The following is a 20178-nucleotide window of genomic DNA, read 5'->3' as shown; positions in this document are numbered from 1 at the left end:
CCTGACCCTCCCTCAGCCCGTGGCAAAGTCATTGCCATCGTCATCATCATCACTGGGCCAATCAAAAGAGGGGGCTGAGGTAGGGGTACTTGGTGTGTGTGTGTGTATACTTTTTTAACATTTTAATTTTATTTTTAATTTTGTGTCCATTTGTGTGTTTGGGTGAGTGGTAAGGGCAGAAGCCTACAGAAACCACAAGAGATTGCTAGATCCCTTGGAGCTGGAGATATAGGCAGTAGCAGTGAGCTACTATGTGGGTGTTGGGAGCTAAACAGGGGTGCTCTGTGAGGGAATTACATGCTTTTAACCACTGAGTTATCTCTCTAGCACCCAAATCAATTAAAAAAATGATTTAAGGTTCTACATTAATGCTACCTTCTTCAAGTCACCAGATTGTGACGTGCAAGGAAAGGGACATGAGAGACAACAACGGAAGTTAGGTGGGAGCCAGATTACAAAAGGCAGTGCCCCATTTTAAAAGGTTGAACTTGATCTTTTGGATGAGAGAGGGGACTAAGGGGCTTTTAAGCATGGTCACACTTATTTGGTGACACAAAAGCATAGAAACTGGTTCAGAATTTGTAATGCTGCTGGAGAGAAAAGGACAGCTTCAACAGCAAGAGGAAAATGCTACAAAATACGGTTGTGCTCGGCTATTGTAAATGAAAGCACAGGGTGTAACACTGAGCTGTGCAACTAAGCTGCCACTCATCTTAAGGGAAAAAAAAAAAAAAACTTAGGAGGAGGGACTGGAGGGATGGCTCAGCGTTAGAGTCCTACATGGAGGACAGAATGGTTGGTAACTCCAGTTCCAGGAAAGCAGTGCTATCTTCCAGCCTCTAAGTGCAGCAGGTGGGCTTGCAGTAGAGATACATATATGTAGACAAAACCCACCCACACACATAAATCTTAAACAGGAGGGGGCAGGAGAGCTGGAGAGTGGTTTTTCACTAGCTGCTCTTCTAGAGGACCCAGGTTCAATTCCCAACACCCAAATGGTAGCTCTGTACTGTCTGTAACTCCAGTTCCAGGGAACCTGATTCTCTTTCCTGCCCTCTATGTGCATTTCAGTCATGAGGTGTACTTTCAAACATGCACACAAGATGTTCATACACAAAAACAACCTTGAAAGAGGCAAAGGAGAGACAGCAACAATGCAAGGGGAGAAGGGCAGACATCTGGACGAGCCTTTGCTGTCCTAGGTCTCCTGTTGGTCTCTTAAATACAAGAATCTTGACAATGTTCACATCTTCCTTATGTCCATCTAGGACATTGCATTTCAAGGCAGGGAGGAGTGATTTTGATCCTTTGAGGGCTAGCCAGCAAAGTTTGAAAAACATACTTGGTTGTCATAGTAGTAGGGAGGTCAAGTAGATATTGGTCAGTAATGAAGGGCAGGACAGAGCAGTCTTCCACAACAAAAAACGGTATGATCCAAATACCAAAAATGTCAAGATGAGTGTGGTCGGTTGAATAGGTCTGGCGCCCATAGACACATGTGTTTGAAGGCTTGGGCATAGGAAGTGGCACTATTAGGAGGTGCTACCTTATTGGAGGAGGTGTAACCTTGTTAGAGGAAGTTTGTCACTGTGGAAGTGGGGCTTTGTGGTCTTAAATGCTCAAGCTATGCCCAGTGTGAAATACAAAAATCTAGTCTCCTTCTGCTGCCTTCAGATCAAGATGTAGAACTCTCAGCTCTTTCTCCAGTACCATGTTTATCTGGATGCTACCATGCTTCCCACCATGATGATAATGGATTAAACCTCTGCATCCACAAGCCAGCCCCAATTACATGTTTTCTTCTATAAGAGTTGTCTTGGCCATGGTGTTTCTTCACAGCAATGAAACCCTAATGAATGAGAAGAAACTCTGTTTTTGGAATGCCAGCCATCTTACATTACAGTCTTGCCTGGGCTCAGTCATTCAGATTAGAGAGCATGAGTGTATCAACTAAAAATTATCGAACTGGAGAGACAACTCAGCAGCTAAGAGCAGTTGTTGCTCTCTCAGAGGAGCTGGCTTCAGTTCTATTACCACAAGCATCCACACAGTAGTTCACAAACATCCATAATTCCAGTTCCAAGGGATCCGAAGGATTCTTCTGACCTCAGGCACCAGGCACACGCACAGTACTCATACATACACTCAGGAAAAAACAGTCATACACATAAAATAAATTTTAAAATGAAAAAATATATCACCTATAATATACATGTATTGATGTACATATGTATGCATTATAAATGTATATGTATATACTACAAGAGGCTGGAGAGATTAAAAGTACTTGCTGCTCTTACAGAAGATCTGAGACAGACAGGTGGATTTCTGTGAGTTTGACGCCAGCTTGACCTATATACAGACTTCTAGGTCAGCCAGTATTACATAGTGGGACCACATCTTGAAAAAAATGACTCACTACATGTGATGGTGCACACTTGTAATTCCAGCACTCAGGAGACAGAGACTGGATGATCACTGTAAACTTGAGGACAACCTGGTCTTCAGATTAAGTTTTGGGCCAGCCACTGGCTTTTTAAACTACAGATGTTATACGAATATTGTGATAACGAAAAATAGCACCAACTGAAAATGCTTTCCCACCTTCAGAAACAATCACCCTGCAGTCCAGTTTAGGGCAGTCTCCTAGTCCTCTGGTGGTAGACCTTAATCACGCGTTTGCAGACCCCTTTCTATTAACTGGTACTATGGACCACACCACTGCCATCCTGCTCAGCGCATCAACTGGATATGGAATCTGCAGTAGTTGGGCCAGTCCAGATAGAGGTCATGGTAGAGCAACAGTAAGCAGGCCTTAGACAAGAAAATGGCACCAGACACTACACGGCAGGCCCATGGCGTCCAGACACCACACGGATTATCTCTCACTAAGATGAGGAGAATCGTACTTCTAGGCGAATTAACTAGGCCAAACAGGCAGGTCCACCTTCTGTTGTTGCTGGGCTCCTGGCCAGGAATGTATAACAGACTGGAGGCCCAGTGGAGTCTGATGCCTCCTGTCCCGCCCTGGACAGCCAGGTCAGGTTTCCCGGATGCTCAATGACGCATGCGATGGGGGGCGGGGATGGGGAGGTCTGGTGAGGCTTCACAAAGTGGAGAGGAGATTCTTTGCTCTAACCAAGCTACTTTCTAGTGCCATTTCTAGAAGGAAGACTTTTGTGATACCTCAACCCGGACAACGAGAGGCCACGAGGTGGCAGCAGAGGACTCAGCCTGAAACTTAAACTCCGAGCCAAAAAAGCAGGTCGAGAAACGGAAGAGAATTCACTTGGGAGATATCGTCAGTTGTAGTCAAAGTCAGAATAAATGACTGAATTTCAAAGAAACGAGAGTAATATTCATCAGAATGGGGTTTCCCCGCCCCAACTCTCACAGGCTTAAGTTGCAAAGGAAGTCGCCCAACTTGAACTGTCTCTTCTAAGAGAATAGAAGGGGTCGTGACCTTTAAAAAGTGACGTCAGCAGGAGCCTTGTCACAATCTCTTTTTTGTTAAGTTCTAATTGAAATAAAATGGGTGACCTCCATAGAGGCTGCCAGATTGGTGCAGAATGGGTCAGATGGCGTGGTCACTAGGAGCATGGTAGCAATGCAGAATTCTAGAGCAGCCAGGGACTCTGGCCCAGTCAGGGTGGCAAGGGTAGTCATGAGAAACAGCGAAGACTCCCTTTTGGCTTGTAGCAGGCCAAAGGTAACGGCCAGAGGAGGAGCCTCGTAGCAATCTCCTGATTTATATGCTAATGTACCTGCCTTACCACATTCCCTTACCAACCCCACTCCCAGCTGACCATCAAAACTCTCTTCCGGTATTGCAAAATATCTCCCCCGCCCCAGGCAAACTGACCCTTTCCTGGAAAGCAATGTCTAGAGGGGTAGTTTCAAGTTTAACCCCTCCAACACAGGTGTGTTTCACAAGAGCTACAGAAACCGTACTGTACATCCCAAACCCCCAATTCTTCTAGTTGTTTTCTGGTTTTTCAAAACAATTGAGTTTTCCTGTGTAGCCCCAGTGGTCCTAGAGCTAGCTCTGTAGACCAGACTGGCCTTGAACTCACAGTGATCCTCCTGCCTCTGCCTTCTGAGAGCCAGGATTCAACCCAAAATTTTGCCATCTATTTGCATAATGCAGAACTTGACACTTCAGTCTACTGAACTATAGGCTGAATCTGACCCTTGAATAAAATTTTTTTTCATTATTAATACTTTTAAAATAAGAGTGTTCTAAATTTCTGACTTCTATTCAAATCCGGAAACCATGGCACTACCGGAGCCAGAGCTGCCCATGGCAGTCGCTGGTGGAGTTGAGGACGGACACCCATTTAGCAGTGTGTACTGTTGAGTTCCCAGCAGTTCTTACTTCACAGGCGATCTAGTTCACTCACTTACACCATTATCTGCCTTCTTAGACAACTTATTTTCCATCATTTTAGAGTACTTTTGCATGACTATTTTAGCCATATGACTCTGTAAGATAATCAGAAGAAACATGGTGTAATGGCCATGCAAATGAAGTGTAGTTCAGACAGATTTTATGCGCTCAAGCAACAGAACCAGAATCTAGATCTCCTGACGCCTGGTCTTGTTTTTCTCCCACTAAGAATTTCACATGGAAGCTCACTGAACTAAACAAGGAGAAATAGGCATGGTTGCTAGTAGACAAATTCCAACTGCGGAGCCATTCAAGGTTCACCACAGATGTCTAACCTTTTCCTTGTTTATTCCCCCTCATATTCTATATTATCTTCCCCACGAAACTGAGTGAGGCTTTACAACTTAATTTGGCCAACCAATTGTGATGGAAGTTAGCATGTATCCATTTGGGGAGCAGCACTGCAGAATTCATAAACAATTCTTCACACTTAGTTCCCGATGTAGCGCGGGAGGCAATCTTATGGTGACACAGTAGGGTCCTTCATACAGTGAGGCTCGGTCAAGCATGGTGGGTGGCACATGCCTTTAACTCCAGCACTCACGGGCATGTGGATCAAGGTCTACATGGCAAGTTCCAGGCAGGCAAATATACACGTGAGACCCTGCCTTTTAGAAAAGAAAAGGAAAAAAAAAAAATTGAGCCTCCGGCATCTTAGGATCTTAATAATTTACAATGAACAAAGGCCCTTGTCGGTTATTCTGGACACAAAGTAATGAGAAATAAAACCAGAGGTTTTGGCCCTGAGTGTTCAGCATTGTTAAGAGACCCATTTATACGGTCCTAGAGTTTCTCTTAAGATGCAGAATGCAATATCCAGGTTTCCGATTACCGCGGTAAAAGCTGGAAGACAGCTAATTGCTGTTTTCTCTCTATAGTTTCTTTGGCCACTACGTCCTGACTTTGAAGAAAAATATTCTTTTCTCAGAGCCCTTCACACATGAGCCCTTCACTATCCCTGCAGTTTGATTGGGGGAAGAGAAGACATGGAGGAGGCCCAGATTGCGTTCTCTCCATTCCAGAGCCTGATCCCAGATCTGTCTCCACCCACTAATACTCACACGTAACTTTGTCATAGGGCGACTATTACCACTCCCAAGGTGTCACAAACAGAAAGGATCTGCAGCTGGCGCCACTGCAATGTCAAGGCAAGCCAGCCAGGCTGCGCTCTAGCCTCACTGGTACCTGGGCTTGCCTGAGCCCGGAGAAGCAGCATTCTCTAGGGAAAAGAAGCCTTCTCAAGTGGGAACAAAAATGAATGTGAGGCGAACACCCATCCCGGGCACTATGTGAATTTGGGGTGAGTTCTCTTAGGCCTAGTCAATCTCTACTTTTTAGCAGCTACTAAGCTGCCCCCCCCCCCCCCGTGCTATTGGGATCCACTGTTTTCCTGGGCTTTCCCCGCTCCCCCAAACCAACCGAGTCTATCATCTTTGTACACTTGCAGAGGTCATAAGTGGTGTGGGCACAGTACAAAGAGAGCTTCAGCGACCATACCGCTGCAGGGATCAAAGGCCCGCCGGGGGCGGCCGAAAGGCTGAGCCTGCGCAGTCCTGCTCCCGCCTTGGAAAGGGTGGCGGCCACGCGGGCTCGGTCCACCAGCGTGCTCGCTAGAGGCGGGAAAGTCTTAGGTCGGTACCCCCGCCTGCCCAGCCAGCCTGTCCTCTCCAGCTCCCGGCCCGGGGGGGAGGGGGCGAGGAGGGCCGGCGCCTCTGACTCATCATCTCCAACCCCCTTCTCGCGCGCGCTCCAAGTCTCAGGACTTTGAACCTGGGCACTCGCGCGAGGGGCGCGGCGGCAGCACCTGGGGAAGCGCGGCTTGGCCCGGCGCCGACCCCCAGCCTTTGCCAGCCTTTACCGGCAGCTGCGGGCACGAGGGCTAGAGACCCGCAGCAGGTGGCGGTGAGCTGGCCGCGGTGGCGGCGCCTCGGTGCGCGACGGCCCTCCCGGCGCCTCCCCGCACGCGGGGCCAGTGGTCGCGTCCGAGGAAAACTCGGCTAGGCCTTGCTCCCAGCGCCTGGCGTCACTCAGCAGATGCACAGCGCCCCCGCCGCCGAGGGAAGGCTCTTTATTTTGCAGTAGGTCACGGGGTAGCGGGGCATCCTGGGATTTGTAGTCTCGGGTGAATTAGGCAGGACCCGGATCCAAGGGAGACCTGGAGCACAACCGACGCGGATTCTGGGTTGGCTGCTGCAGCAACCGGGCTTGGAGTGGATGGGATTGTGAAAGGTGAACAGTGAGAGGAGGCAGATGTGAAATGAAGCTGGATGGAGAGGCAGGGAGGAAGAAGGCGAAGAATGCAAGGGAGGAAGCTGCTTGACGAGGCGTGAGGTGAGGGAGGTCTCTAGTCCAGAAATTATCTCCCTCTAGTGGGGAAGAGAAGAGAAATGGGCCTGGGATGAGGGGAAATTGAGAGCACTCTGGGCTTCAAGCACATTCTGGGGGAAGTCCAGTTATAGTCCAAGGGAGGTGCAAGACGCAGAAGTGCCTGGAGATGCCCCCCTTGGCGTAGGGGGACAGTGGCACCTGTCTTGCCCACTCACTCATCCGTCCTATTTCCTGTGCTAGCCACCACGGGACCATTCTCCAAACCAGAAACCTCCTCCATCTCAGAGAGGCCCTGAAAACAGATGCGAGCAAATTTTGGGGTCAACAAAAGGGAAACCCCGGGTAGAAGCAACCCCCTTCCAGTTTTTCCAGTCTTTCCAATAGTACATTATGGCAGCTTCCTAACGTTTATGCACGCGTGTAGCTCCAGTCATTAAATACCCAATTCTTCCACAAACATCATTAGGGAACTAACGTCCAATGCCAGAAAGCCAATCAATTTCAGCCCTTCACTCCCCTACGGCCCTACTATGTGCTCTTAAGCACACAGATAAGGACAGCCAGATTAAAAGTTAGCTGGAAGCTGGCTGCTTCATGCTTTCCTCCCTGTACCCCCTACCTCCTGTAGCTCCCGGTACTGCAGCCTTGACCTCTTGAAGTATCCAGGCTTCCTCTGGCTCAGCAAGAACAGGGCATATGTGGAGACCAGCACTCCCGCTAGGGTGAAGGCTTCCGCGCTCAGCTCCAGCACCAGCAACCCTGTCGACTGCAGGTCGCAGGGTGAGGATGCTTTTGTGGGTACACCCCGTTTTATTCTGCCCTTCCACCTTCATTTACCAGTACCTGGGAGGAGTCCGTAGAGGCAGTTCCCAAGGCTGTCTTCATCACCTCTATCACCACCGCAATGAAGCCCAAGATCAGGTTGAAGGTGTTGGATATCATCATGGCCCGCACCTACCAGTGAGCCAGCTCAGCCCTGACCAGCTTGGGAGACTCATTGCAAACTCAAACTCCACCTACGACCTAGCTGAAAACAAAACTCAGGCCCAGGACTAGTGGAGGCCTGTAATCCCTGACACTTGGGAGGCTGAGGCAGGAGGATCAAAAGGTCAAGACCTGATTGAGCTACAGGATATGTTCAAGACCATCCTGAGTAACTTATGGGGGTGGGGGCTGAGGCTTTAGCCCAGGGCTAGTGTTTGCCTATTGTGCATGTGTTTCTGGGTCCAGTCACACACACACACACACACACACACACACACACACACACACACACACACACCAAACAAGCAACTAACAAATGTCTGCTTCTATTTCCCTACCTTCAAACAGGATGGTTAGCTTTCTGCCATTCTTACTTAATTGCTCCAGTCAGGGACAGACAGCTGAGAGGATAAATCCCTCTTTTGGTTGAGGGGTGTGTGTGTGTGTGCACTGAGAGAATGGGAGGAGGCCTATATTCTCTTCTCTCACCTTCCAGATACAAGGTGCTCTTCGGAGTTCAAGGGTGATAATGCCCGTGAGGAGGCCCTAAATGGTTAGAAGGGCAAACTGTGAACTCTAGCTTTGTTAGAGAGGTCCCAACCCCAATCTTCCTCTCACGATCCCTATGGTGGGTCTTACCGAGGCTCCGGGCCAAAGTGGCAGTGCTGTGACCAGGTGACAGGCAGAGGTCAAGCAGGAAACTGAGATAGTAAAGGGGACCATAGCTATTGCCAGCCACACTTGGCTCACCTGGAAGCCAGACAGGGCAGTTAAGAGGGGACTCTCGGGGACTCTTCCCTCTGCACAGTGTTTTCCTCGTTTAGATATCATTAGTTAGGATAAATGCATAGTAAAGTACCCGTGTGAAGGCAGTTTAAAAAGTGAGATTCTTTTTTTTTTTTTTTGGTTTTTCGAGTCAGGGCTTCTCTGTGTAGCCCTGGCTATCCTGGAACTTTGTAGACCAGGCTGGACTCGAACTCAGAAATCCACCTGCCTCTGCCTCCCAAGTGCTGGGATTAAAGGCGTGTGCCATCACGCCCGGCTAAAAAGTGAGATCAAAAACGAGATGCCACTTTTTTCTGTCTCATTTTATAGTTCACTTACCTTCATGTTTTCCCCCAAAGGTAAAGGCAGCTACTTGGAAATGAAGGGTTTTGCTTTGTTAATTTGTACATTTCTTTCTTTCCCCCACCCCCAGTCCCCAGCACAGTTTCTGGTGCTACATGGTTTGTGCTCACTGAACATGAGTGGAATTGAACTGTGTACAGTCAGCTAAAACCTGAAGCGGGGCAACCTGGCCTCACCGCCAGCACCAGTAGGCATCCACTTTGCTTGTGTCTTGCCCAGTGCTGTAGCTTTTCCAGGCGAACGCTGGGTCTCTCCTGTCTTGGCTGATTAGCATTTTGATCCATTGCTTGCTTGACTGTAAGAGTGGTATTTCCTAGGCTGCAAAAATTCATTATGGGGCTTTTCAGGAAATGAGAACACACACCATCTCTTTCATTGACCCCTCTGCCCACTCCTAATTCAGGGTTGAGGCCCAGAAACCTTACACCTACCTACTCTGAAGCGGTCACTCCAATGGGTTGCAACTCCGCTGGGTCACAGAACTCCTGAGGGGCCTGGTAGCTCAGAGCAGACAGTCTTTTCCTGGCACATAATCTGTCAGAGAGCTGAGGTGTGGTGGGGCAAAGGTCACTATGAGGGCCTAAAGATTCAGGGAGTGGCCTTCCTAGACAGGAGCCTCAGCTCACTCCACTGGCCGGCCACCCAGCCTGCCTCAGTAGTCCCCCTTTATTGCCCTCTTTCTGCCCTTCCTCAGGGTTCACTTACTTCATCGCTATGGACAAAATCATCCTAGACCTCAGTCTCCCCTTATTTCCATTCAGTCTTTGTTCTTTGACTTCCTCCTCAAATTACTCATTCTGCCCTAGTGAGATCCTGTGTTACTGTCTGGATTGCTCCTCTGGGAACCCTGTTCCCAGACCAGTTTTCAGCCCCGCTCCCCTGGCTTCTCTGGGCAGTTTCTTTTCCTCACTTTTTTTCTAAGTGTGATACTAGGGATCCATCCCAGGGCTTTGACTAGTTGATTAAAGGGAGGGAAAGCCTTGTACACTGGGGATTGTTTCTGACCCAGAGAAGACCCGGTTCCTAGGTGCTGGTCTGGAAAAGGATACTATACCTACAATATTTTTGCATTACAAAGGGTCTCCAAAGGCCTGGGCTAGAATCTCAGTTCTGTCACCTTTTCAGGACGGTGACCTTGGCTACATTATTGTGACATTATTTTTACCTAATTGAACTCCACTTCATTCCCTGATAATCAGAACTAACAACAATCTCCCCCCTCCCCCAAAGGGAAGTTGATTCCAGGGTGGGTAGGGCGCCATTAAAGGTGCTGAGAAGGTCATATACAGTTGTGATTGCTGTACATATTGCCACAGGGCTTGCCCAGAAGCTAAGGTGAGAACATTTATTTCCACATTTAAGAAAGAGAGCCAGCTGGCCTGAATGTATATACCTTACCGAGCAAATACAGGAAAGAGCCTGAGGTCTCGAGATGCTACTCCCTGTGCCTGGGTCCCTGGTCTATCTGGCTGACCTCAGTCAAGTTGCTTAATCTGTTTCCTTATCTGTAAAAAGGAAATGAACAATACCAATCTCAAGGGGTTGCCTTGAGCATGAAGAGAAAATGCATAGGAATTAGCTTAGCCCCGGTACACACCACAGAAGGAGGTGGCTATTATTTATAACCACCATAAATAAAAGAAACTGAGCCAGAAGATCCCAGGGAGCGGAGGCCCAGGAGGAAGGGAAGAAAACTAGCTTTCCTCATGAGCCACTTCTGCCCTACTCACTGCCGAGCCAACACCACTGGAGCACTGTATCCATGCTGATTTCCTGGGCACCGGGGACCCAAGTTTAAAGGGAACCAGACAAATTGTGCCTAGTTCCTCTCTTTTTAATCACCAAGCGAGTCGATTTTATTTAATGGCAAGGTTGAGATAGAGGCCTTATGATGTCCCTGAATTTGCAGGTCAGTGGAAGGAGAGAACCTACTTTTTCTGTAAATGGAGCTTATATGAGAGAGGATTACTGGAAAGATCTCATGCTGCTAAATACGTGAACAATCATCGAGTAAATATTGACTAAATCTGAGTATGCCACTTAGGAGTGTGCAACTACTGTTTGGGTTATAATCGTGCCGAGAGAAAGTAACACATCCCCTTCTCTGCATACCCCCAGTGTCGAGCACAGCGCCGGGTGCTTGGTAAGCACTCAGTAAATATTGTTGCATTGAAGAGCCATTAAAGTGTCTTAAAGAACGGAAAATAGAATTCGTGAAGCAGGAGCGAGAAGTGTTTATCAAGAACGGCAAAGGCGGAAGAGTAACTTTAATAATGTTTCTTGTACGGCAGACATTAACTATCTCTATAATCGCCCCTCCTCCTCTCCCAAAAGAGAGACAAATTGTAAGGGAGAGGCTTTGAGATAAAACCCCAGGAAGAACTTCCCAAGCCTGTGCATGTTGGGGCAGAAGCAGCGGCAGAGCCAACTCCTTCCCTGGTATGTCCGGGTCTAGGGTGGGAGGGGCAGCCTGCTTGGAGGCTGGGGGAAGGACAAGATGACCTTTCACAATCTCCTCCAGTCCCCTCGAGGAACGGTCTGCGCGCCCCACCCCCGCCCCCTCCTCCTCGCGCGACGCCCCGGGCCCCCCCAAGGCCCGCACCCCCTGGCGGCCGCCTCTTGCCGCTCCGGGGGTCCCCCGGCCCCGGAGCCCGAGCGCGCTGCCGGCCGCGCCGCCCCCCGCATGCTAATGGCCGGGCCGCCTCCCGCCGCACACAATGCGGGCCGGGCCGGGGGCGGAGGGCCGGGGAGGGGCGGGGGCCGGGCCGGGGGCGGGGGGGCCGGGGCCCGGCGCATCTCCCCCGGCCCCACGTAACGCTGACGCCCGCGCCGCCGGCCCGCCGCCGCCGCCGCCCGCGCCGCCGCCCGCCCGCCGGGGCTCGTGAGTAGCCGCTCCCCCCGCGCCCCCCCGCCGCCGCCCTCCCCGCCCCTCCCGGAGGGGGCGCGCGCGGAGCAGGTGCAGGGGGCGGGGGCGGGGGAGGGGCGCCGCGCGGCCCCGGCAAACTTCGCCCGCCGCTTCGGGGGGCGGGGTGGGGGCGGCGGGGCCGGCGTGAGAGTTGGGGTGGGGGGTCCGAGGAGGGGGCCAGGTGGGGGAGCCGGGAGCCCCGCACGGAGGGGAGGGCCGCGGCGCGGGGCGGGGGCGCGCGGCTTTGTAGGGACCGTGAGGCCGGGCGCCGCGGCCTGGGGTGCAGGGGGCCTGGGGGTGCGCGGTGGGAGAGCCGTGAGCACAGTGGAGGTGCGCCCCGGCCCAGGTGCAGCGGGTGGGGGTGGGGGGGGAAGGACCCCTAACTCTCGGGGACCGGCAGGGCACGGGGCGGGGGAGGGGAGAGGATGGGGGTGCTTCTCTCTGTGTCCCAAACAAAGTGTCACAAAGAGCTCGGCCGGCGGCAGCCGCGGAGGCGGCTGTAACTCCGCTTTTGTTCTCCTGGCCCGGGGTAGCTGAGCTCTGGCCTCCCTATCTCCCAACCCTGCCCCCATTCTCCTCCTGGATTATTTTCCACGGGTGGAGTGTGAGGTGTGCTGGTGGAGTCTCTCGTGTGAGATCACAGGTCCTGCTCTGCTTGCGTACCAGTTTTTGAGAGGGGTATTTTCCCAGATCATCTCCTACCCACCTCTCAGCCTGAGAACTGAGGCTCATACAGGCACTAACACTGACTTTTTAGGGCCAGCTCTAGTTAAAGAGACTTAAGGCTGTATACATGTCCTCTTTACCCCCCAATCCCAGGCTCCTCAGAACTTTCAGAATGGGGTCAAGTTAGGACATGCTAGAACATGGGTCTAGGATAAGATGGTGTGTGTGTATGTGTGTGTGTATATTGTACCTCCCTCTCACCTCTTCATAGTTAATATGGGAGCCAATGACTGACATTTCATGCTGTTCCCCCCCCCCACCTCCCCCCAGTCCTTTCCCCAAGAACTCATATTAAAAGGTGTCCAGGTTCAGTGTAATGTGGATTTGAAACAGCTCTCAGAGCATCCAGGTTCAGAGAGCCATGGAGAGACCTTACAAGTGAGTTGTTCTCTTGTGTGTGTTCTCCAGGCGGTCTTGACTTTGGACTATCTAATAAGCCCCCTTTCCATTTTCTCTCATCTAGCACTGGGGTTCATATTTGTTAGCTGATTTAGGAGAGGGGAGATTGCCAACGAGAGGGGGAAAGAAATCATATGTTGGGGATGACCAGAGACAGAGGCCTAATTACTTACTACTAGGCCCCAGAGACTCTGATCTTTTTTACTGAATACTTGACCTTAAAAATCTTCGAATCACAAGATTTGGGGTGGGAGGGGCAGCTTTCTTGGTCCTTTATTTGGTGAATTCTTCCGTACGTCTTTTCACCATCCAGTCATCCTCGGTAGGATTTGCACTTACCACTTCTGCATCGGCTCTCCCAGTCTGTGAAAGTAATTGGCCTGTTGCTTTGGAAATATTTCTAATTTGTAACACTGGTCCTGCATCCCTGCAAAATACAAACAGGAACAAGATAACCCCTGATTCCCACTGTGTGTGGAAAGTAGGTCAGTACCACTCTCTGGCCAAGGCTCAGAGGTGGTGTTTAAGCCTTGAGTATAGAAAAATGTGAGGATTGTCCACAGACAATACATGTCTGACTTAGGTTCCAAACCAGGTCACAGACTCTGTCTCTGTTGGATCTCCCTTATTGAGAGCAATTTATGAGCTCTGGTGCCCGAGACCTGGTTTGATGTAGAAATGACGGAAGCCATCTTGACTGGGCCTAGGAGGTCTCGGTGGATTTTTACTGATTTTAGGCCACCTTCTGGGGAACTTCCCCTGAGGAGAAATTCATCTTCCATTTGTACCTTCTAATGTGTCTCTGCTTTCCATCCTGGAAACTGCTACATGCGGAAGTGTGTGTGTGTGGGGGGCTCTTGTTCTGGTGAGGAAGACTTGTCTTTTTTTTCTCTTCTTTTTGCCTCAGATATTAGACCATTTTCCTAGGACACATTTTTGCTTAGTGTTTTACAGGCAATTTTAGAGACCCTAGAATCTTCTCAGAATCAAAATATGTGCCCATAGGTTAGTCAGCTATGACCATGCAGTATTCACACACACACCCCTCCCAGCCATCTGCTTCCTCTGAATATACCAGATTGGCTGTACACCAGGATGTTCCGGGAATCCCCAGGAAAGCAACAGAATGTGATGGACTCCAATACGATGCCTCAGTAACTCATTCCAGGATGTACAAACTGTAACTGTTATGACATTCTGTATAGCTAATTAAAATTTTTCTAGGTGTGCGTATTTTCTATTTTCAATGACATCGAAAAGGCCGCAGTAATTCTTCTGTTAGATACCCCTCCATGGTTTCTCTGAAACCCCTGCATAGGTTCCAAATATGAATGTGAATATATATATGTATGTATGTATGTATATATATATCCACTAGTTTCTGTGTCCTCTTTCTGATTCTAAAATGGCCAGTGTGGCCTCTCTAGCACTTCCTAGCTCTATCTGTGGTACTGAGGTAGCCAGAGGGCCATCTCTAGTAGCCCACTGCACTCTCCATGGTACTGAAGGAGTGGCCATTTGTTTTAGCATCTCTTGGGGGCCAGAAGAGTCCTGAGACTTAAAACCACACAACTTTCAAGTTGGCAGGGACTACAAATGTAAATTCAGTACAACTCGTTTCACAGAAGGTGAACCGAGAGGATAACTGATTACTGGAGGCTGTAAGGCCTAGGCTTGCAGGAGCCTCTACTCCTTAGTTCTGTTCTAACTCCTTTATGCAATTGTCAGTGAGCCTGATAAGGCTGTTGGTCCCAGTAACAGCCTCATTTGGAGGACCATAGGCCAGGAAAGGAGGCCTGAGTTGGGACCCATAGAAACACACACATTAAGCGGCATTGGTTTTCTACTGATGTTTGAGTAGGACATCTTGCTTATTTTGGCTCTCAAAAGTCAGATTCCACACGGGACAAGGGTTTGCCCCTTCATAAAGTCTTGCCACTCTCCACTAAATGTTGAAAATTTAAAAAGCTTTGGACCCCCAGTGTTTTCTTTGCTGATAGGTAGGGCTGACTCCTGGCCCAGTTCTCTTCAAACCTGTAAGTAAAGTAATGCTTGGGTCCTCTCTCTTTTTCTTAGTAACCCATTTCAGTTTCATGAGTCTCATTGTAAGGAAGTTCTTTATTGAGTATTATGTTTGAGGTTTAAAAAAAGAAGCTAGGCCCAAGTTCATCTAGCCTGAGCAAGATACAATTCTATATGGAAGGAGGAAGGTAGATTGGATGACTTCTGGTCATCCACTGAAGCCTAAATTCCATGACCTTGTCAGCAGTTAAATAGCAGGAAAACCTCCCGTTGCCATCCTCTTCCTCAACTCTGTCCTTCCCAGCCCTGTGCTACACTTGTCACGGGTAGGGAATTTTAGATGGAGAATTTTAACCCCTTCCTGCTCAGAGCTTGTGTGGATCCCCTATCTGTGCAGATGGCAAGGCCCCGCCCCCCATCCCTCACTCCAGCCTCTTGAGCTCAGAGCCAGTGTAATCCTCCTCTTGTGTGAGGAAGCCTCTCCCCTGCAGAGAGGAGGAAAGCCCGCTTCGGAGCAGCTCTGGACAAAGGGGCTGAGATGCCCCGTCAAACCACAGGCTCCAAGGTTTGAAACGGGGTGAAACCTAAATGGGATTTGCAGTTTTTAAACCCCTTCCCTAGACTGGTAGTGCCCCTTAACTTCCAGGCCTCCCCCAACTCTCTTCATTCCCTCTGTAGCTGGCTCTCCCTTCACGCCCCTCCCCCTCTGTCTCCAGACTCTGCTGCTGGGAGGTGTTTCTCTCCCATGCATGAATGAGTCTCTGTAATGAATGGAAATGAATGGATCAGGAATCCAGGAAGGGGGAGGGGGAGGAGGAAAGACCAGAAGACTGGGTGCCGGCAGAAGCAAGGAGGAGGGACCTGGAGGGATTCTGGCTGGCTGGCCCTGGGTCTGAGAGGAGCTAGTACCATTTGGAAAACAGGAGTATGGCTAGCCCTCCACATTTGTTTATCCAGGGGCACAGCCCAACGCGAGTGGAAGAGGGGTATACTATGATGGCCTCCCACATTGTGTGTGTGTGTGTGTGTGTGTGTGTGTGTGTGTGTGGTGATGGCGGTTCTGGACTAGGTGTTTAAAACATCATTTGGGGGAGGAAGTCTGTATCATACAAGTTGGCAGATGAAGAGATGCAAGTTTTGAGGACAGCAAATAAAAAGCCTGGAATACCCCAAGATCACAGTAGGAAGAAGGGATGGGTTTTAAGGATACAGGCTGCTAAGTGGGGTGACTCTACTGCCAAAAGCCAGGGCTCATCTTTCCTCCAACCGCTCTGTCTTGTTTTAGCACCTCCGCACCTGTTGCCTTCATTAGCAGCTTTTCTTCTTCCTCCTTCCAATCCTCAGAACCAAAGAATGTGAAGGGGGTCCATGGAGGTGAGTGAAGTTCTGTCCTTGACCTGCAAAGTACCTTCAGCGGGACACCCTCTCTTGCCTCCTTTTTTTTTTTTTTGTTTCTTTGTTTCTTAAACTTCGTATTATAGTAGCATACGTTATTAACTTGGCCCGTGTCTAACTTCCACTCATCCCACAATTTCTGGAGGTGAGACGTATCAGTGTACCTAGGTTAGGTCCCAATCTCCCAACCTCCATACACACTCTTCTTACTGCTGTTCTTCGTGCCTTTGCATTTTTCTACATTCTACAGGGTGGTCTTTTCCACCCTGTCCTCTACGTGCATCTTTCCCCACAGGGCTCACGTCCCCGCATCCTGGTCGGCCACCTAGAGCCTTCCCCACCAGCCTTCGACGGCGAGCTGGATCTGCAGCGCTACTCCAACGGACCAGGTGTCAGCGGGACTCCAGGACCCGGCTCGCCTGGGATGGGAGCAGTGGGCTGGTCTGAGACTCGTGCAGGCGAACGGCGCTTCCCTTGTCCTGTGTGCGGAAAGCGCTTCCGATTCAATTCCATCTTGGCTTTGCACCTGAGAGCCCACCCGGGCGCCCAAGCCTTCCAGTGCCCACATTGCGGCCACCGCGCAGCGCAGCGGGCTCTGCTGCGCTCACACCTCCGAACGCACCAGCCGGAGCGTCCACGCAGCCCTGCTGCACGGCTGTTGCTGGAGTTGGAGGAACGCGCCCTGCTTCGCGAAGCCCGACTCGGGAGAGCCAGAAGCTCAGGCGGAATGCAGTCCAGCCCTGCCGCAGAGGGCCTGGCTCGCCCTCAGGTCCCTTCCTCATCTGCCTTCCGTTGCCCTTTCTGCAAAGGCAAGTTTCGCACCTCAGCGGAGCGGGAACGCCACCTGCATATCCTGCACAGGCCCTGGAAGTGCAGCTTGTGCAGTTTTGGCTCCAGCCAGGAGGAGGAGTTGCTGCACCACAGTCTGACGGTCCACGGGGCTTCCGAGCGCCCCCTGGCGGCTACATCTACGCCTGAACCCCAGCCTCCACCCCAGCAAGAACCCAGATCTGCCCTTGAGCCTGAGCCTGAGCCTGAACCTAGGCCAGAGCCTGACCGGGAGGCAAACCCTGCCCCAACTCCTGCACCTCCGGAGGAGCCCCCTGCGCCACCTGAGTTCCGTTGCCAGGTGTGCGGCCAGAGCTTTACACAGTCCTGGTTTCTCAAGGGTCACATGCGCAAGCACAAGGCCTCCTTTGATCATGCGTGCCCCGTATGTGGTCGCTGCTTCAAGGAGCCCTGGTTCCTTAAGAACCACATGAAGGTGCACACCAGCAAGCTGGGTCCTTTGCGTGCTCCAGGCCCTGGCTCTGCACCTGCCAGGGCCCCTCAGCCTCCCGACCTGAGCCTACTGGCATACGAGCCACTGGGCCCTGCACTCCTCCTGGCCCCAGCACCCGCTCCGGCTGAGCGCCGAGAGCCCCCAAGCCTCTTAGGCTACCTGAGTGTACGAGCTGGGGAAGTACGACCCAATGGTGAGGGTGCTGACCCTGGAGGTGGCCGAAGCTATGGAGGGTTCCGCCCACTGCCTTCAGCTCTTCCCAACCGGGCTCGGCGACACCGTACAGAGGAACCAGAAGAGGAAGAAGAAGTGGTGGAGACTGAAGAGGAGAGCTGGGCCCGAGGCAGGTCGCTGGGCTCTCTGACTTCCCTGCACCCCAACCCAGGTGAGGGGTCAGGACAGCCTGCACCTGCCGCAGGGACCCAGGCGAGATCCACGGCCACCCAAGGTATGTACACACTATTTTCTCGGGGGTTGTGGCATTTGGTTCTCGAAACTTTGTCCAACACGCCTTTTCAGAAGACCTGCTCTGATTTCTCCTGGGCTTCTGTCCCCGTACTCCCTTTTTCTTACTGGAAGTTTTGTGGTTTCCCAAGGGTATTAACTCTTTAACAAATCTATGTTCCCCCAAACCTCTTTCCTTTTGAGCCCAAAGGGATGGTGGGTATAATGGATACCTGGTTGGGACAAGGCAGCGAGACCCTGTATCTTCCTTTTAACGTGTTGCAGAAGAAAACGGGCTGCTGGTTGGAGGGACACGATCTGAAGCAGGCCGTGGGGCCACTGGCAAGGACTGCCCCTTCTGTGGAAAATCTTTCCGCTCGGCGCATCACCTAAAAGTGCATCTTCGTGTGCATACAGGTGAGGGAGGCTTTCTGCATAGGGGAGGGTCTAGGAGGAAGAAAGGTCAGAGCAGCCAGAAGGCTGGAGGTCCTGCTGGCCACCCTTCAGATCGGAAAGATCGTCTAAATCACCTCGCAGGGAGTCAGCGTTCGCTCCTTGGGATGAAGTTTGTAAATTGAGCAAAATACATGTGGGTGTGTGAGTGGTAGTGATCCCGTGACCTACTCTTCCCAGGTGAGCGTCCCTACAAGTGTCCACACTGCGACTATGCAGGTACCCAGTCGGGCTCGCTCAAGTATCACCTTCAGCGTCACCACCGAGAGCAGAGGAGCAGTGCAGGTCCTGGGCCTCCCCCAGAACCCCCGCCACCTTCCCAGCGGGGCTCACTGCAGCCGCAGTCAGGAGCCAAGCCAACTCAGGCCTCAGCCACCTGGGTAGAGGGCACTGCAAGTACCCGGCCTCCTTCGAGCAGCACCGGACCAGGGTCCCGTAGGAAGCCTGCTAGCCCTGGGAGGACCCTGCGAAACGGGCGAGGCGGTGAAGCCGAACCCCTGGACCTGTCCCTACGGGCGGGCCCGGGAGGTGAGGCCGGGGCAGGGGGTGCCCTTCACCGCTGCCTCTTCTGCCCCTTTGCCACTGGAGCTCCTGAGCTAATGGCCTTGCATCTGCAAGTACACCACAGCCGTCGTGCTCGGGGCCGCCGGCAGCCCCGAGCCGACACGTCTCCAACCTATGTCCGGGCACCATCAGGAGAGACCCCTCCCAGTCCTCCACTAGAAGAGGAGGGCAGCCCAGGGCTGTCTAGATCTGGAGAGGCAGGTCTTGGGGGTCAAGAACGGTAGGGAGCCCTCTTAGGAGTGATTAGCTTAGTAAGCTTACCCCGCAGGAGCGGGGAAGTGCTAGAGGTAGTTGGGTAGAGCAGCCAGCAGGGAGCAGTGTGGGACCCGTATCCCAGCCCAAGGTGGACCAAGAGGTAAAGTGGGCAGTGGGTGAAGGAGAGTGGGCAAGCAGCACCCACCCAGCCCAGAGGAGTCACAGTGCCTTAGAAGTGGCAGAGGTGAGGGTCAAAGAACGGGGTCCTAGGGCTGGTAGAGGATGTGTTCCTGTTAAGGAGCCGCTCTGCCAGTTCCTGCTGGTCCATAGGCATGAGAGTTTATTTTTGTATAAGGGGTGGGGGTGGGGGGCACTGTACCCTTCTAGCCCTATCAGGGGCCCTTGTAGACGTTGCTATTTTTGGTACGATTCCTGTCATCCCTGTTGAAGAGTCATGTCTCCAATAAACAGGTGTCTTGAGGCACAAGGCCCTGTGTGTGTCTGCCTGTGTTTCACTCCTCCTGGGCACTTCATTATCAGCGAGGTCGATAAGGATGCCAACCTTTGATTCAGTAACTCTGGATGAGGCCCTACTAAAGCTAGCGTTTGTAATAAATAGCCGCGGCCTCTCTTGCACTGAGGCCCGAGGACATCATAGATAAGTGCTGCATTGTGCTGGACCCATCCGACCATCTCAGGCCTCAAGAAGTGGGTGCAGAATGGAGGAGGGACTTCGGAGTTCAGTGAGTTTCCCAGAGCCTGAGGGGGAGGCATTCTCCCACACTCACAGAGCGTCAGTGTTGGGCCAGCAAGGGGAGGAAGGAACAGCTACTTTCTGACCTTGGTTTTATCTTCCGAGTCCTACTTAGTGGTTATAGGGAAGTAATGAAGTCAGTTCAACCACCT

The 20178-nt window shown here is 51.5% G+C and overlaps 2 protein-coding genes across 8 annotated transcripts; one reads left to right on the top strand and one right to left on the bottom strand.

Annotated features, from left to right (window-relative positions):
* The first annotated feature begins 5552 nt into the window (after nucleotides 1-5552).
* Znf219 (zinc finger protein 219) lies at nucleotides 5553-19759 on the top strand. Of its 7 annotated transcripts, XM_021181249.3 has the most exons (6): nucleotides 6534-6778; nucleotides 11006-11326; nucleotides 16225-16313; nucleotides 16630-18064; nucleotides 18346-18477; nucleotides 18694-19759. In XM_021181249.3, the coding sequence occupies exons 3-6, from the start codon at nucleotides 16308-16310 to the stop codon at nucleotides 19299-19301; spliced, it is 2181 nt and encodes a 726-aa protein (XP_021036908.1). In that variant the 5' UTR covers nucleotides 6534-6778; nucleotides 11006-11326; nucleotides 16225-16307; the 3' UTR covers nucleotides 19302-19759. The 7 variants fall into 7 exon arrangements, with proteins under 7 accessions (XP_021036907.1, XP_021036911.1, XP_029324781.1 ...); XM_021181248.2 differs by lacking the exons at nucleotides 6534-6778; nucleotides 11006-11326 and adding an exon at nucleotides 5553-5747; XM_029468921.2 differs by lacking the exons at nucleotides 6534-6778; nucleotides 11006-11326 and adding an exon at nucleotides 5963-6078.
* Tmem253 (transmembrane protein 253) lies at nucleotides 6987-9219 on the bottom strand. The gene is made up of 6 exons (XM_021181253.3): nucleotides 9064-9219; nucleotides 8399-8509; nucleotides 8249-8305; nucleotides 7619-7729; nucleotides 7395-7541; nucleotides 6987-7067 (listed from the first exon to the last, which is right to left on the bottom strand). Exons 1-6 carry the CDS (start codon nucleotides 9217-9219, stop codon nucleotides 6987-6989), a joined length of 663 nt encoding a protein of 220 aa, XP_021036912.2.
* Nucleotides 19760-20178: the final 419 nt, after the last annotated feature.

Source organism: Mus caroli, unplaced genomic scaffold (genome assembly GCF_978045245.1).
Source record: "Mus caroli unplaced genomic scaffold, Mus_caroli_1 scaffold_12, whole genome shotgun sequence".
Lineage (NCBI taxonomy): Eukaryota > Metazoa > Chordata > Mammalia > Rodentia > Muridae > Mus > Mus caroli.
The sequence above is the reverse complement of the archived record's forward strand: the minus strand, read 5'-3'. Positions and strand labels throughout refer to the sequence as shown.

Excerpts from the sequence above, each read along its gene's own strand:
- Tmem253 (XM_021181253.3), bottom strand. The coding sequence starts at position 9,219 with ATGAATTTTTGCAGCCTAGGAAATACCACTCTTACAGTCAAGCAAGCA. Across the intron at positions 7,730-8,248 it reads GAGCACCTTGTATCTGGAAG|GTGCGGGCCATGATGATATC; the intron begins GTGAGAGAAGAG and ends GCTCACTGGTAG. Across the intron at positions 7,542-7,618 it reads CCTCTACGGACTCCTCCCAG|TCGACAGGGTTGCTGGTGCT; the intron begins GTACTGGTAAAT and ends TGCGACCTGCAG.
- Znf219 (XM_021181248.2), top strand. Across the intron at positions 18,065-18,345 it reads GAGATCCACGGCCACCCAAG|AAGAAAACGGGCTGCTGGTT; the intron begins GTATGTACACAC and ends AACGTGTTGCAG. Across the intron at positions 18,478-18,693 it reads GCATCTTCGTGTGCATACAG|GTGAGCGTCCCTACAAGTGT; the intron begins GTGAGGGAGGCT and ends TACTCTTCCCAG.